A 16936-nucleotide genomic window follows, 5' to 3' on the forward strand; every position below is an offset into this window, starting at 1 on the left:
TTACGGTGGGGACACGCCAAGCGGGCCGAGGGGTTAGGAGACGGAGATTCTAAAGTAGCAGGTAATTATTCCAAGGCGGAGGGAGGAAGGGCTGGAGGCACCTGCAACTTAGCCTGCAGCATGGAGACCCGGCCCCGCTCACCCTCCGGAGCAGCCCGTCAGAATACTGCGGCCCCGAAAACCGAAACTCCCCTCCACACCGGCTGCTGGGGTGGCCCAGGCCTGCGGCGCCCCCGGACCGACCCGGCCGAGCCTCGGGTTCCGCGAAAACCGCCCAGACTGCCGCCTCCCAGGACTGGGGACACACGACGAGCCACGCAGAGGCTGAGGGCACGGGATACAGCTACAGCGGCTGGAACCCCGGACACGAGCCCAGCCCCGCGCCCGAGGCCCCGGCCTGCCGCAGGTAGCCCGGCCGGGGCAGCTCCTCCCAGGCGCGCGACCCTCGGTTCCCGAACGCGCATCGACCACACGGCCCGGCGCCCACGGACTAGGGGAGGCCCAGGCTGCCGGCCCACTTACTCCTCCAAGAAGTCTAGGAACAATTTCTGGCACTTTTCGGCCACCTCGTCGCGGACTTCCAAGTGTTGGCTGCCGGCGCCCGGCTCCGCTGCCGCCGCGAGGTCCATGGCTGCCCAGAGCTCAGGGCCTCCACCTCGAGCCCGCCACGAGTCGCTTCCCCCTCAGACGCTGCCGCTTTGCGCGCGCCGCCGCCGCTTCCGCCCCGCCCCCTGCCGCAGTCGCAACCAATCGTGGCACAGAAGCGAGGAGGTTTCGCGCCAAAGCTGCCCAATGAACGGTGGCTTCTCACAAAGCTCCACCTACTGCTCGGGGATTTCGCGCCAAATGCAAAGACCCATAAGCCGAGGCGGCAGCTATCTGCTTTTGCGCCTGCGCAGGGTGGGCGTGACGCGTGCGTGTGTCGGCCGTGTGTGCGCCGTGTGTGTCTTGTGTCTTGTTTTTCTTTCCTTTTTTTTTTTTTTTGCGCCTGTTGTGTGTGTGTTGGGTTTTTTCTCCCCCCCTCCGTTTTTTAAATTCTTTCCCATCGTTCTACGGGTTTTAATTGAGTGGTAGGAGTAAGGTTGCCTGGAGGAGAAAAGTGAATAAAATTCAGACCTGTGTTTGCTGTAGAGTTGGAAATAGGCTGTAGATGACAGAATAGAACCTGGTGAGACAGAAACGCCTGGCGGACCCAGCGCGATACCTTAGTGGTTAAGGTCCTCACCTTGAACACGCCGTGATCCCATATGGGCCCCGATTCTAATCCCAGCAGCCCCACTTCCCATCCAGTTCCCTGATTGTGGCCTGGGAAAGCAGTCAAGGACGGCCCAAAGCCTTGGGATCCTACACCCAAGTGGGAGACCCAGAAGAAGCTCCTGGCTCCTGGCTTCGGTTCAGCTCAGCTCCAGCCGTTGAGGCCGCTTCAGAGCGAATCATCAGATGGAAGATCTTCCTCTCTGTCTCTCCTCCTCTCTGTACATCTGCCTTTCCAGGAAAAATAAATACATAGTAAAAAAAAATAAATCTTAACAATAACAACAATAAAACCTGCTGCTGAAGCTGGTCTTGATTCTGATTGGTGTTGATGGAAGGAAGTCGGGCATATATTAGGCCCTGTAACTTGGTCTACCCCTAAAACCACACCCTGGGCTTCTATTTCCAAATTCCTTTGGGGCCATTTCTTCCTGATTTCTTTTCCCTAAGTTTTCCTGCTGCTTCTCTAACCATTCCTGGTTTGCCTCTTTTGCAAGCACCCCCTTTTAAATAACCATTCCCTTGTGTGTTCTGATTCCACAGCCCTCTTTTCTCTCTTGGATGGGCCCTTCGTTCATTGAATTTAATGTCTCGGGAGCTGATGGCTCTTAAATGTGTCACCAATCAGAAAATTTTGAACCTCCAAATCATTAAAAAAGAACTTGGAATATGTCCCTCCTTGGTCCCCAATCCAAATTCTGAAAAATAGTCTTATTTGTATGGGCATCAGATGTGGTAAAGAACTTGCATTTTTTTTTTAACATGTTGGTTACTCAATACTAGGTCAATTCATTTCATAACGTTATAAATTGTGGCTGATGTTATGTTGGGGCTTTTAATTGATAGGGATGATTCTCTGCCGGCTCTACCTTCAGACCAGAGATGGTTTCCCCAACAAGCCACTGAATTTGGACGATAAGATGCTGGACTCTATACTTGGTATATGCTTGCAATGAAAGAATCTCATGTGAACTTGGGTAATGCAACAAGGTGGAGGAATCCACCATGGGGGAAGAGATTGGGAAAAGGATGGGGGGAATCCCAGTACCTATAAAACTGTCACATAATGCAATGTAATTTAAAAAGGGGGGGCATCAGAGAGAGAAGGGGAGGGTGTCAGAGAGACCTTTCATCCACTTCATTTCCCAAATGGTGGCAAGAGCCAAGTCGACGTCATTCCAAAGCCATGAACCTAGAATTCCATTGTAGTCTCCCACATAGGAGACAGGGATCCAAGAACTTGGGCCATTTTCTACTACCATTCCAGGTGCAGGAAGCTGGAATGGAAGTGGGAGCAGCCAGGAACTCAAACAAACCTCCCAATATGAGATGCTGCCTTTGTAGCGCCTTAAATTTTCTTCCAACTTGCAACACATTAAAAAGGAGTTTTTAAAGGCCTATTACTCTTTTTTCTTTAAAGTTTTATTTATTTTTATTGGAAAGGCAGATATAAACAGAGAGGAGGAGAGACAGAAGGATCTGTGCGCTCATTCACTCCTCAATTGACCACAATGACTGGAGCTGAGCCAATCCGGAGCCAGGAGCTTCTTTCAGGTCTCCCACATGGATGCAGGGTCCCAAGGCTTTGGGCTGTCCTCAACTGCTTTCCCACACCACATGCAGGGAGCTGGATGGGAAGTGGGGCCGCCAGGATTAAATCTGGCACACATATGGGATCCTGGCAGCATATAAGGCAAGGACTTTAGCCACTAGGCCAAAAAGGAATTTTATTTTATTTTATTTATTTGTAAAAAGATTTATTTTTATTTGAAAGGCAGATATACAGAGAGGAGAGACAGAGAGGAAGATCTTCCGCCCAATGATTCACTCCCCAAGTGAGCCATAACGGCCGATGCTATGTCAATCCAAAGCCAGGAGCCTCTTCTGGGTCTCCCACGCGGGTACAGGGTCCCAAAGCTTTGGGCCGTCCTTGACTGCTTCCCCAGGCCACAGGCAGGGAGCTGGATGGGAAGCGGGGCCGCCGGGATTAGAACCATTGCCCATATGGGATCCCGGACGTGCAAGGCAAGGACCTTAACCACTGCGCCATCGTGCTGGGCCCTTTTATTCTATTTTTAAAGATGTATTTATTTATTGAAAATCAGATATACAGAGAGGAGGAGAGACAGAGAGGAAGATCTTCTGTCCGATGATTCACTCCCCACATGACCACAACGGCCGGTGCTATACCAATCCAAAGCATGATCCAGGAACCTCCTCTGGGCATCCCACACAGGTGCAGGGTCCCAAAGCTTTGGGCCATTCTCGACTGCTTTCCCAGCCCACAAGCAGGGAGCTGGATGGAAGTGGAGCTGCCGGGATTAGAACCGGCACCCATATGGGATTGGGATCCCGGCGTGTTCAAGGCGAGGACTTTAGCCGCTAGTCCACGTCGCTGGGCCCCCAAAGGAATTTTAAATGCTAAGCAGACAGACAGGTGTTTGAGTCACCAGATACAAATACACTTCTCATAACATCTTTACAGTGTTATTGAACTCATGCATTATCAGTGTACTGTAGTATATACGTGTATCTATATGTATTGGGCATTTAAGTGAACAAACATTTGAGACCTTTTATTCTTCCGCCACTTGACATCACCCAGTGAACATGTTCTAGGAACCAATAACATAAGCTTCCTGGATATTCACAACTAAGAATCCCCAAAGGAAATTTGCTAACCAGGATCTGCCCTCATCTTCTCTGAAAGACTTGCCCTTTGAAAATAATAGACGGAGGCCAGAATTCTAAACCAGTGGGTGAAGCCGCAACCTGTAACACTGGCATTCCGTAGGGATGTGGGTTTGTACCGTGGCTTCCTCACTTCCCACTCAGCTCCCGGGTTATGCTTCTGGGAAAGCAGCAGAAGACGGCATAAGTGCTGAGGCCGCTGACACCCACTTGGAGACCAGCTGGAGTTCCTGGAACCTTTGGAGAGTGATCCAGCCAATGAGACATTTCTTTCTGTAACTGCCTTTCTACTAAATATCCTTCTCTCCCCCTTTTAAAATTCTTCCTTATTTGTATCAGAAAGGCAGATTTATAGAGAGAAAGGGAGACAGAAAGATCTTCCAACTGCTGGATCACTGCTCAAATGGCTGCAATGGCCAGAGCTGAGCCGAGCTGAAGGCAGGAACCAGGAGCTTTTTCTGGGCCGTAGGCACGAAGCTAGATGGGAAATGGAGCAGCTAGGACATGTACTGGTTCCCATATGGGATCCCAGTGCTTTTAAGGGAAGGATTAGCCAATTGAGCAATTGTGCCAGGCCTACACCCCCTGATTTCAAGACTTACCTTGAAGCTACAGAAACCAAGACACTTTAGTAATGGCTCCAAGTACAGGCAGATCAGAATAGAACAATCTAGAATTAAATCTATAGTCATATAAACAACTGATCCTCACAAAGGTGGAAAGATAATTTGAGAGGAAAAGATAGCCTTTCCAGCATCAGCATAACGGGTATGTATGTAAATAGCAACAAAAAGGCATGAACCTTAATCTTTGTAAATTTCATTTTAAAAAATTAGCTTAGAATGAATCATTAAAATAAAGGCTAAGAGGTAAAATTAGTAGCCTAGCAGCTAGTCCTTGCCTTGCATGAGCTGTAATCCCATATGGGCAATGGTTCTAATCCAGACGGCCCTGCTTTCCATCCAGCTCCCTGCTTGTGGCCTGGGAAGGGATTCGAGGACAGCCCAAGACTTTGCACCAACGTGGAAAACCTGGAAGAAGCTCCTGGCTCCTGATGGGCTCAGCTCCGGCTGTTGTGGCCACTTGGGGAGTGAATCAATGGACGGAAGAGCTCCCTTTCTGTCTCTCCTTCCCTCTGTATATCTGACTTCCCAATTAAAAAAAAAAAAAACTTAAAATAAAAAAAGATCTAACAATTTAAGCAGAGGATAACACAATTTAAAAAAATGCACACACCAGCACGAAGGTTCAACTGGCTAATTCTCCTCCAAGTGCCAGCATCTCATATGTGTGCCAGTTCATGCCCTGGCTACTCCACTTCCCATGCAGCTTCCTGCTTATGCATTGGAAGGCAATAGAAGATGGCCCATAACCTTGGAACCTTGCACCTGTGTGAGACACCTGGAAGAGGTTCCCGGCTTGGGATCGGCTCAGTCCCTGCTGTTGTGGACATTCGGGCAGTGACTCAGCAGATGGAAGATCTTTCTGTTTCTCCTCTCTGTAACTCTGCCTTTCTAGTAATAATAAATATGAAGATGCCAAAAATCACACTGAAAGATGCTCAGTATCATTTGAGGGAAATCAAAGTCTTAACATTATTCTAATAAATGACTAGAGAAGCTAAATATTTGTACTTCTCCCAAATGTTGGTGATGATGGGGAGGGAGCAGCTTTAATTCTCATTCACTGCTGATAGTGATATAAAACGATATAGCTTTGGAAACCATATAGTAGTTTCTTTTTTTTTATTTAAAAAAATTTTTTTTAAAGATTTATTTTTATTGGAAAGGTGCATATACAGAGAAGAGAGACAGGAAGATCTTCCGCCCAATGGTTCACTCCCCAGGCGGCCACAACGGCTGGAACTGAGCCAATCCGAAGCCAGGAGACTCTTCTGGGTCTCCCACACGGGTGCAGGGTCCCAAAGCTATGGGCCGTCCTTGACTGCTTTCCCGGGCCACAGGCAGGGCGCTGGAAGGGAAGCGGGGCTGCCGGGATAGAACCAGCGCCCATATGGGATCCCGGGTGTGCAAGGCGAGGACCTTAACCACTGCGCCATCGCGCCGGGCCCCATGTAGTAGTTTCTTACAAAGTTTAAACACATAAGTTAGGGTCTGTCTGAATGTGTCCCTTCCAAAATTTGTGCTGAAATTTGCTTTCATAAACGGATACAGGAAATCAGCACAGGCTTCTCTGTCCCTTCTATCACCCAAGGAAACAATGTGGAGCTGGTGAGTGTATAAACAAAGCATAGCATATCCATTCTATAGAATACAATTCATTAACAAAAAGAAACACATGAAACACAAAAAAAGTAGGCATATTGAGAAATAAAATAAAAAGACTACGTACTATATTGTTTCATATTTATGGAACTTTAGAAAAGGCAACAGCAGCCCTTTGGTTGCCAGCAGTGGGGACTGACTCTTAAAAAAAAAGCTTTGTGGTACCTTCTGGAACAATGAAAATGTCTAATTTGATTACAGTGAAGGTTACCTAACTGTACAAAATGACAAACATATAAAACTGCATTCTTTGAGTGAATTTTACCATATATCTAAAGATTAAAAAGTTTATTTAATGGAAATAGCAAAATGATTTCAGTAGCACAAAAAACAGTATGTAGTATCCAAGCAGCATTTCTTACTGGTTTCTCAAAATGAAACAAAACACAAAAAGAACCCATAATAAATACATAAATACATACACACACACACACACACACACTTAACAAAACAAAAACCAACCAGACTATCTGCCATCTGCTGGCTCATTCCTCAGATGGCTGCAACAGCCAGGGCTGGGTCAGGCTGAAGCCAGGAACCCAAGGGTAGCAGGGGGGGCCCAAGTTCTGGAGACTTTTTTTACTGGTTTTCCCAGGTCATCGGCAGAGAGCTAGAGCAGACGTGGAGCAGCTGCAACACGACCTGCACCCAGGAAGCAGGCTTAGTTTCTATAGCTATACAACACCAGTCCCTAACAGTGTTCTTCACTCTTACGGCAATTTAAAATTTAATGTACTTTTTCTTTTCCCAAATTATTAATCCCAGGAATGATAAAATTAGATTGAAATAAAATTACACAACGACAAACTATAATTAGCTTTGAAATTTTATTGAAATTAAGTTGTAGAATAACAATTTAATAATATACTGAATATTTTCTAACAAATTATTTTCACCTGCTTTACATAATTTCTGAACATAGTTTTCTGCTTAAGGTTTCATGAGACTGGCAATACATTAATTAAAATCTCAGATACTTCACTGACTATTATCTCAGTGTCAGAGTTTTAAGAAATAAGTTCAAATGTTTAAAATTTTAAAACATTAATACTGTGCCAACATAATATAAAAAATTAAAAAACTGCACAAATCTTCACTGCTTAAAATTCTTAAGTGTTTATTATAGTAACAGAATATAAATTTTCAACGTAACCATATGAATTTGTTAAAAAATGTTTCAGTATTTCCTACTGAAGCATGTCAAAATTTATTAAAAAATTCTTCTCTTTTAAACCAAGCTATACTAATTCAAAAATAATTGTGGCACTTCTGATAAGACATTTATTACAAGGTGTATTTTAAGTACCTAAGGCGTAGCCTGATCAGTAGCAAGTTACTGGAAAGAATCAAAAGCCTAGTTTTCTTTAAGGAGTGAGTCGTTTGGGGTCACGAGGGAACATCGAGGTCTGGCGAACATTATGCAAACCCAAGAACAGCATGGTCACTCGTTCCAACCCTGGGGAAACAAATGATTATTAATTCCATTTCTGAAAATCTCTTAAGAAATTGCTTATTTAGAAGTAGCAAATTATTATTTGATGAAATATACTTCTTTATTATGAGAGGAATGATTTCTGTAATTTGAGTTTATTTTAACACAGTCTATTTTTGAAATTGATTTAAAAAAGAGGGATGCTGCTCTATGAATTAAACTAAATGAGATATCCTTAAGTGGCATGGAGTCTGGAAAGTGAACTAAAAATATCTATATAAAAGAACAAAATCTATGCTTGAAACAATAAAAACCTAAATCAAGGTACTTTAAAGGAATGCATGTTTCAAATGATACCAGCCTCTGATTATGCAGTTCAGGTAACACAGCAGAGAATCACAAACTTGTTTGAGGAAGGCTATTAACTAGAAGTACCAAAATATTTACTGTGATTCTAAAGACATTTCACAAGGTAGTCCCTGGCACGAAGAGCTCTAGGGTGATGATCACACTAAGTGTTCTGAGTCTAAAAAGAGGCTGGCTTTTGCCCTGTGGATAAATCCAGTATTACTAAGAAGAACTAAGTCTGAGGACCACTCAAGAGGCAGAACAGATAAGTAACAATTAGGAATTAAGTTAAAAGTAATGAACGGTTTATGCAGCATATTACAACTTGTGCTATAACATTTTATAAAGTGTATGCATGCATCTTTTTATATATATAAAGGTTATTTTTGCAAAAGTTAGAAGAAAACCAGACAGTTTTCCGTAAAAGATTTGATGTTCAGGCAACAAAAGCAAAATAGATAAATGGAATTCCATTAAACTAAAGAGTTACTATACATCAAACAGTAAAGAGGTATCTTGGAGATTAGGAGAGATTATTTGCAAACCATATTTAATTTTTAAAGGATTTATTTATTTTTATTGGAAAGGCAGATGTACAGACGGGGAGATAGAAAAAATTTTCACCTGTTGGTTCCAAGTGGCTAAAATGGAGAGAACTGAGCTGATCTAAAGCCACGAACCTGGTGTCTCCTCCCAGTATCCCAGAGCAGGGTCCCAAGGCTCTGGACCACCCTCTACTGCTTTCCCAGGCCACAAGCAGGGAGCAGGATGGCTGGATGGGAAGTGGAACAGCTGGGACACCACTGGTACTCATATGATCCTGTGGCATGCAAGGTGGGGATTTAGCCACTAGCTATCGCTATACAAGAACTTTTATATGGCATAACAAATCAACAAATTAAAAAATGGAGAAAGGACTTCATTAAACGTCTCTCATCAAGGGGACTGGCATTATAGCTTATCTGGGTAATCCACCTCTAAGCACTGGCATCCCACATGGACATCAGTTTGTGTCCCAGCAGCCCCACTTCCCATCCAGCTCTCTGCTTGTGGCCTGGGAAAGCAGCACAAGATGGTCCAACGCCTTGGCATCCTGCACCCATGTGGGAGAATCGGAAGAAGCTCTTGGTTCCTGGTTTCAGTTCAGCTCAGCTTTGTTTGTTGTGGCCATTTAGGAGGTGAACCAGCCAACAGCTCTCATGTCTCTCCTCTCTATAAATCTGACTTCCCAGAAAAATAAGCCAATCAAAAATTCTGTCAAAAGAAGACCAATGTCAGATGTCTTGATTTTTTTTTTACTTTTCTGTTACTATACAGTTTTAAGTTTTACATTTAGGTCTTCGAGTTCATTTTTGTGAATATTGTGAATTAGGGATTCAATTTAATCCATTTACATGTATACATCTAGTTTTTCAACTACATTTATTGAACAGACTTCCATTTTCCCATGTGTGATGTTGATACTTTTATTAAAGACCAACTGACTATAAAATCTCTGTTCCATATCACTGGTCTGTCTCTGCTATTATACCAGTACCATGCTGATATAATTATTACACCATTGTGACATATTGTGAAATCAGTATGATGTCTCCAGCTTTGTTATTTATTTTCACTCAAGATTGCTTTAGCTACTGTGGTTCCATGTGAATTTTAAGATTTCCTGTTTCTATGAAAACTCTCATTTAAATCTTGATAGGGATTGTATTCAGTCTATGGATTGCTTTGGGCCGGGTGACCATTCTCACAATGTTAAGTTTCTCAAATACACAAAAACTTTCTTTAAATTCTTTCATCAACATTTTTAGTTTTTAGGGTATAGATCTTTTACTTCCCTAGTTGAATTTATTGCTGAGTATTCATTTTACTTACGGTTCTGTACATGGGGCTTTTCTTAATTTGCTTTCTGAATAGTTTATGTTAATGTATAGAAATGCTACTATTATATGCTGATTTTGTATCCTCTAATTTTACTGAATTCATTTTTTCTAACAGTTTTTTCCTTTGGTGGAAAATAATTTCTTTATCTGTAAAAATTCAATATTCACTGGACAATAACTCTCCATTTACTCTTCGCTCAGGCCCTGGCAACCATCATTCTCTCTTTTATGAGTATACTCTGCCTATATGAGTACATTGTATAGGTAGAAGTGTCAGATCAGACGAGATCTGGTGTGTTCAGGGTGGTATGGCCGTAGACTGCATAAGTAGAATTATATTAACTTGCTTTTATGTATTTCAGTTATTTTTCTTAACCACCCTATTGTAGCATATGTCAAAATTTCCTTGTTTTTAAAGGCGAAAAAATATTGCACTGCACACACAGACTGAACACTCCTAATCGAAAAATCTACAATGCTCCAAAATCTGAAACTTTCTGGGCATTAAACTGGTGTTCAAAAGTTTTGGATTTGTGGTTTTTGGAATAATGACGTTATACCAGTAAAGTCTATGTAAGTGTTCCAAAATCCAAAAAACTCCAAAATTTAAAACACTGTTGGGGTAAAATTTTCAGATAAGTAATACTAAATTTCTAATACACTGTTGGACTGCTTTTTCCGTATTTTAGCTATTGTGATGAATGCTGCCATGAACACAGTTGTGCAAATATTTTGACATCCTGTTTTCATTTCTTTTGTGAATATACCCAGAAGTGAAACTGCTGGATCATTTAGTAATTGCATTTTTAATTCTTTGAGAAATGTCTATACTCTTTCTGACTTTTTGGAGGGGAGGTAACACTCCCTATCAAAAGTATATGAAGGTTCCAATGTTTCCATATTCCTGCCAGCAATAATTTTCTCTCTGTGTGTATGTTGAACAGTAGCTATCTTACTGGATTTGAGGTGGCATCTTACTGTAGTTTTAATTTGTGCTTCCATGACTTGTGGTTATATCTTTTCATGTGCTTACCGGTGCAGGAAACGTCTATACAGATTCTTCACTCATTTTAAAGTTGAATTGTTTTGTTTTTAGAATTTTTATTTCCAGCATGTGAATCCTTTTTCAGACACATAATCTCTAACTGTTTTCTCCCATTGATTATGCTGCCTCTGTGCTGATAATCATCACTGTCCCCTGGTACATAAAATTTAAAAAAAAAATTTGTATCTAATTTGCTTTTTGCTTTTGTTGTCTGTGCTTTTGGTGTAATATCCAGTAAATCATTACTAGATCAAATGTCATGAAGTTTTGCCCCGTTTTCTTCTAAGAGTTTGTTGTTGTTGTTGTTTTCAGTTAATTTTTGAATAATGTGTCTATGGCCATACCACCCTGAACACGCCAGATCTTGTCTAGTTTTTGAATAATGTGTTAGGTAAGTATCCAATTTCATACTTCTGTATATGGTATCCACACTCTCAGAGCTTGCAGACTTTACTATTCTAAAGTATACTACCTAATCAACCAAAAAAAAAAAAAATCTAAGCAAATCATAAATAAAAACTGTAAGAAAATTCCATATTCTGAATTCTCTTGAAGTTCTTGAAAGAATGGTTAGAATTATATTAAAGCAATAGTTTAGAAATGCTGGCTGTTATAATTTCCCCACAAAATCAAACATTCCCTTACTCGGAACTTATTTTAACAGATTCTTAAACTTCAAATGTGAACTATACTTAGCATTATTATTTGTAAGTAAGAGCAGCCTTTTACCAATGCCTCCACCAGCATGAGGAGGAGCTCCAAAGCGAAAGGAATCAATGTAAGCTTTAATTTTCTCCAAATCTACAAAAAATACAAAGCAAAACAAAAATTATTTAAAAATTCAATGAAGGTTAAAATGTTTTCTGAGAGATCTTTAAAAAGTTTATAATGTATAATTTTTACAATACACACACTCCTAAAAATATTTTAAGTAGTTTACCAATCCCATGATGTAAGGCTCTTTCTGTCAATAGCTGAGGATCATGTATTCTTTGAGCTCCTGATAATATTTCTTCTCCTCTCATGAACATATCATAAGAGTTGGACTGTTTCTGCAGGAAAAACAAGCAAAAGAACACTACTTTTCAAGAAATGATTATCCTATTTCCATTACCCATACATAGGGATAAAACTACCTTACATGAAGAGCAAGTCTATTTTTGAAGAATTAATGAAGCAACCAGTTTCAATGAATATAATTTATTCCTATAAAGCAGAATGAAACTACTAAGACGGCTCTCTTGACTATAAAAGATTCTGTGCTCTCTTTTTCTTATATCCTTCAATAACTAAAAAAGGTAACACACTTGGCTGAAGTAGTCTCAACCTTATTTTATCACCTGAAATATTTTAAAAATGTCACAATATTTAGCTCATTTTTGGAACTTCAAATTGTCATTTTAAAACTTTACTTGAAAAGCAGAGTTATGGAAACAGAAATACAGAATCTTTCATCTGCTAGTTCACTCCCCAGTGACTGAGGCTGGGCCAGGCCAAATCCAGGAGCCTGGAGTTCAAACTGGGTGAGTTTACTATGTGAGTGGCAGGGGGCCCAAAGATTGGGCCATCCTCCACTGCCATCCCAGGCACATTAGTAGGAAGCTGAATTGAAAGTGGAGCAGTTGAGAGTTCAACTGGCAACCATGTGGCTTGCTTATCACACATAGAGGCCCAACTCACTATACCATGATTCCATCTCCTGAATTATCATTTTAATAACGTAAAAAAAATATTTATTTATTTTTACAGGAAAGACAAATTTAGAGAGAAGGAGAGACAGAGATAAAGATACATCTTCAATCCTCTGGTTTATTCCCCAAATGGCAGTAATGGCCAAAGCTAAGCTAATCCAAAGCCAGGAGTCAGGAACTCCTTCTGGGTCTGCCATGAAGCTGTAAGGTCCCAAGGTTTTGGGCCAGCCTCTACTGCTTTCCCAGGCCACAAGCAGGAAGCTGGATTGAAAGTAGAGCAGCCACGGGCCCAGCGCAATGGTTCAGAGGCTAAATCCTCACCTTACATGCATTAGGCTCTCCTATGGGTGCAGGTTTGTTTCCCAGCTACTTCACTTTCCATCCTGCCCTCTGCATGTGGCCTGGGAAAGCAGCAAGGGATGATTGAAAGCCTTGAGACGCTGCCTATTCCTATCTGGAACTTAGTAGAAATATAAATCATCAGTCCTTACTCCAAAGCTATTAGAAACTCTGGAAGTGAGACATTATAATTTGTGTTTTGAAAAGTCTTCAGGGGCAGGGGACTGGTATCTTGGTAAAAATGGCTAATCCTTCACCTCCAAGTGCCAACATCCCATAGGGGCACCAGTTCGTGTCCTGACTATTCCACTTCCTATCCAGCTCCCTACTTATGACCTGGGAAAACAGTGGAGGATAGCCCAATGCATTAGAACACAGCACCCTGGTAGGAGACTTAGAAGTCCCTGGCTCCTGGCTTTGGTTATGCACAGCTCTGGCTATTGTGGCCATGTGGAGAGTAAACCAAAGAATGGAGCATTTTCTCTTTGTCTCTCCTTCTCTGTAAATCTGCCTTTCCAATAAAAATAAATTTTAAAAAGTGTAATAAGTAAATAAATGCTTGAGAGCTGGTGTGGTGGCATAACCATCTAATTCTCTGCCTGTAGTTCCAACATCCCATGTAGGCACTGGTTCCATGCCCTGGATGCTTCACTCCCTGATCCAGCCCCTTGCTATGGCATGCAAAAGCAGTGGAGGATGGCTCAGGTTCTCAAGCCACTGCACCTATGTGGGAAACCTGGAGGAAGATTCAGACTGGCCCAGCTCTGGTCTTTACGGCCTCTTGGGGAGTGAATCTGCACATGGAAGTTCTGTCATTACAATCCCTCCTGCCCCTGCCTCTCTGTAACTCTCTCATGTAGAACAAATAAATTTCTAAAAAAACGTCTTTCACATGGAGTAGATATTTTTGCTTAGCAGCTAAGAAATTGGTGTAAATACTTGCATTCCACATAAGAGGGCCATGGGTTCAAGTCCTGTATTTGGTCTGGATTTGAGTTTCCTGCTAATGTGAACCTTTGGATGACTCGACCAGGTGAATCCCTGTCACCCACATGGGAGATTTGGAACAGTTCCTGTTTCAGCTTTGGCCTGGCGCAGCCTGTGCCACTGATGAGTAAACAGTGGATAGGCGAGATATTTTTCTCTCTGCCTCTCAAATAAAAGAAATACATGAAGAAATACAGACTTAAAATCTTACAAAAGCCCTCAAATTGATTCTAATGCACACTAAAGAGTGGGAACCACTGCTAAATGCTAAGACAGTAAAAAGCCAAAACAATTTTATTCATATAAACTCATAGGATGTAACAAGAATTTCTAGTGGAAGATCAATGAAAAGATAATTAAGTAAAGTGTATAAATTTGTAGTGCTATTTCTTTTATACAATCTTTCTACCTGATAAATCTGAAAACAGTGACCCAAGAAAATGATTTGTAATTTACATTGTCAGGACTAATTTGCTGGAATATTCAAACCCTACAATTTCCTTTGATCTGTACTGACCAATGGAGGTTATAATATTGAAATCAATGTGAATAATGAAACAAATTATTCATGAAAACCATTATTCCTATTATAAATAATTATATAATATCATGCAGTGAATGAGATTTTTCTTCTTCTCCTAAAAAAAGTTCTTTTAAATTAAAACACTTACAGGATTTCTTGGGTCAGGCATGGTATAAAAAGGTCTTACAGCCAATGGATACTTATCAAGAATATAAAAATCTGTATCATACTGCAAAAAGAATAGAGACAATTAGAATATATTTCTTCAATAAAAAGGCTAATATTTCCTGTTTTTGTCAAATAACACCTGATCCTATACTATTCTATCAAGCCAGAAGTTCTTCTTATATCTAATTAAGAGCTATTTACTATTCAATCACACTTCAAATGTTTATTTTTTTACATTTCTAAGCATATGCTCTCTTTCTATATTCTCTCCCATTGTCAATTATGCCGTGATTAAAAAGTAATTATTTTTTGCTTGTCTACCTCATCCAGACTTATAGGTACATTTAATAACTATTATATTATCTGAAATTCTTTTGGGCTTTATATAAACTGCACTAAATATATAAAACCTTTTATAAGATATCACACCTTTCATAGCATGAATATTTGAAAAACCTAAATTATTTTTTGCAATAATTTCAATTTTTGCTTATATTTAAATGAAGTTGGGTAGCATAAGTGAACACTATAATTAAAAGTAATAAATAATATTAACATGAAATAATAACATTTTTGATAAACTACCCATTATGAGACCAGATTTAATTACAATATTTAAATATCTAATAAAATCATTACTGTTCGTTTCCTATGTTTGATTTCCTGTCAGCCATTTCAAGTACAACCAGCAGGAGGAGCCCAAGCACTTCTTCATTTCTTTTTATTCTTACTTTTCTTTAGAGATCGCATCAAATTTAGTTTTTATATTCTATAGAGTTACATATATTGTTAGAAAATAGTATGGTACAGGAAAGTAGCTTTCACATGAGAGTGAAAGGAAATTTCATCTCATAAGACAGCAGGAATGCTCAGGCAAATCTATATCTAAATATTTTTTTTTTTAAACATTTTGGAGGTCTTTTCTAACATGACACAGCCAGTATCACTTTGAGACACTTTTGACATAACTTAATACCAGTAACAAATACTGATTCAAACTGAGGCAAAGCCTGTTTTTCAACATTTTGCTGAGAACTTCTTAAATATTGCCCCTTCATTTTTATTTATTCTGTGACCGTACTATTCTTGGAAGATTAGTCTCTTCTGTGACTGTTTCATAATATTAGGTTACATTTCATTTATAGAAAAAGAAACCCAACATGTACAAAACGTCTTACCTTTTCCTTTACCAAACGACCCAACAGCTTTTCATTTGGTGTACTGAAAAAGAAACATAAAACCACACACTCAGAGAGCAAAGGACTTTGAAGTTAATACAGAATCCCTTACATCTGAAGTTTGCAAAAGTTTAAAAAAAAAAATGATCTGGCCAAAACACATAGGTGTCTATCTTGCTCCCTTTTAATAGGCAAATACTACTGAAAACCATTACAATCAATGTGCTTGATATAGTGACTTAGTGCTGAGTAGGTTCTACTCAAATATTTAAAAACATGATCTAGCAATTCACTGACTCAAAATAACATGGTCTAGTTGCCACCTTTGCCTGTATTTATCAAAGGTTTGTAACGTAAAAATCTGTATTTCTAAGTCCTTAAAATGTAATTGTATTTATACAAAAAATTAAATTTCTGCACAAAGTAAGGTGATACTTCTATTTTATTTAGGAATAATTTCAGAAATACTTAATATTAAATTTATAATTTGTTTTAAAATGTCACCTAGCAATATAGGAGATGCTTAAAGACTTAAAAACTTGTGCATGTACATTAACCAAATGAAAATAAGGGTTTTAAATGAAACCTTTCTTTAAAAATCTGAAAACTGAGAATCATCTTTTTTACTATATAAATATGTATGTATATTGCTATGAGGGCTTAAATATTTTCACTAGGAACCCCTGAATAAAAAAGAGTTGAAAGCAACTTTCATATTTACCAAATTTATAATATTTCAAAATCATAAGCTTTATGATCTGAATTTAGACAGTACTATATGCCATGTAATTAATAGTAATTTTTGTGGTCTTCTAGAGATAGCAACACCTTTATGCTAAAATCCCGGAGGAGATGGATTTAATTTGCCACCAACTCTAAATAATATCATCAATTCTGAAAACTGAAATAATATATTAAGTTATAAAATCACAGGAAAACTCCCATTTTCTCTAAAGGTTTATAAATGTGAGAAGGAAGAAATAAAAAATAATGCTTGAAAACAAAATTATTGAAACTTAGGTAAATCACACGAAATATTTTTGTTTCAGAACATACATTATACAAAGCAGCATAATATATACCAAATTATTGGAATATAAACTTATTAGCTACAT

The 16936-nt window shown here is 39.7% G+C and overlaps 2 protein-coding genes across 3 annotated transcripts in view; both read right to left on the reverse strand.

The window, feature by feature from the left end:
* MCM6 (minichromosome maintenance complex component 6) overlaps positions 1 to 672 on the reverse strand; it is a 36330-nt gene extending 35658 nt beyond the window's left edge. Inside the window, exon 1 of the mRNA XM_040971512.1 lies at positions 523 to 672. Coding sequence (XP_040827446.1) covers positions 523 to 629 — 107 coding nt within the window. The 5' untranslated portion in view covers positions 630 to 672. The remainder of the gene's footprint in view (positions 1 to 522) is intronic.
* Positions 673 to 7043: 6371 nt separating this feature from the next.
* The window catches only part of DARS1 (aspartyl-tRNA synthetase 1), a 64604-nt gene continuing 54711 nt past the window's right edge, over positions 7044 to 16936 (reverse strand). For both annotated transcript variants that reach the window (XM_040971513.1, XM_040971514.1), the window contains 5 exons: positions 15822 to 15864; positions 14624 to 14704; positions 11876 to 11987; positions 11665 to 11736; positions 7044 to 7686 (listed from right to left, as the gene is read on the reverse strand). In XM_040971513.1, the coding sequence (XP_040827447.1) occupies positions 7595 to 7686; positions 11665 to 11736; positions 11876 to 11987; positions 14624 to 14704; positions 15822 to 15864 (400 nt within the window). In that variant the 3' untranslated portion in view covers positions 7044 to 7594. The remainder of the gene's footprint in view (positions 7687 to 11664; positions 11737 to 11875; positions 11988 to 14623; positions 14705 to 15821; positions 15865 to 16936) is intronic.

This window comes from Ochotona curzoniae, unplaced genomic scaffold (assembly GCF_017591425.1).
Source record: "Ochotona curzoniae isolate NIBS_2020 unplaced genomic scaffold, NIBS_Ocur_1.0 contig_2210, whole genome shotgun sequence".
Taxonomy (NCBI): domain Eukaryota; kingdom Metazoa; phylum Chordata; class Mammalia; order Lagomorpha; family Ochotonidae; genus Ochotona; species Ochotona curzoniae.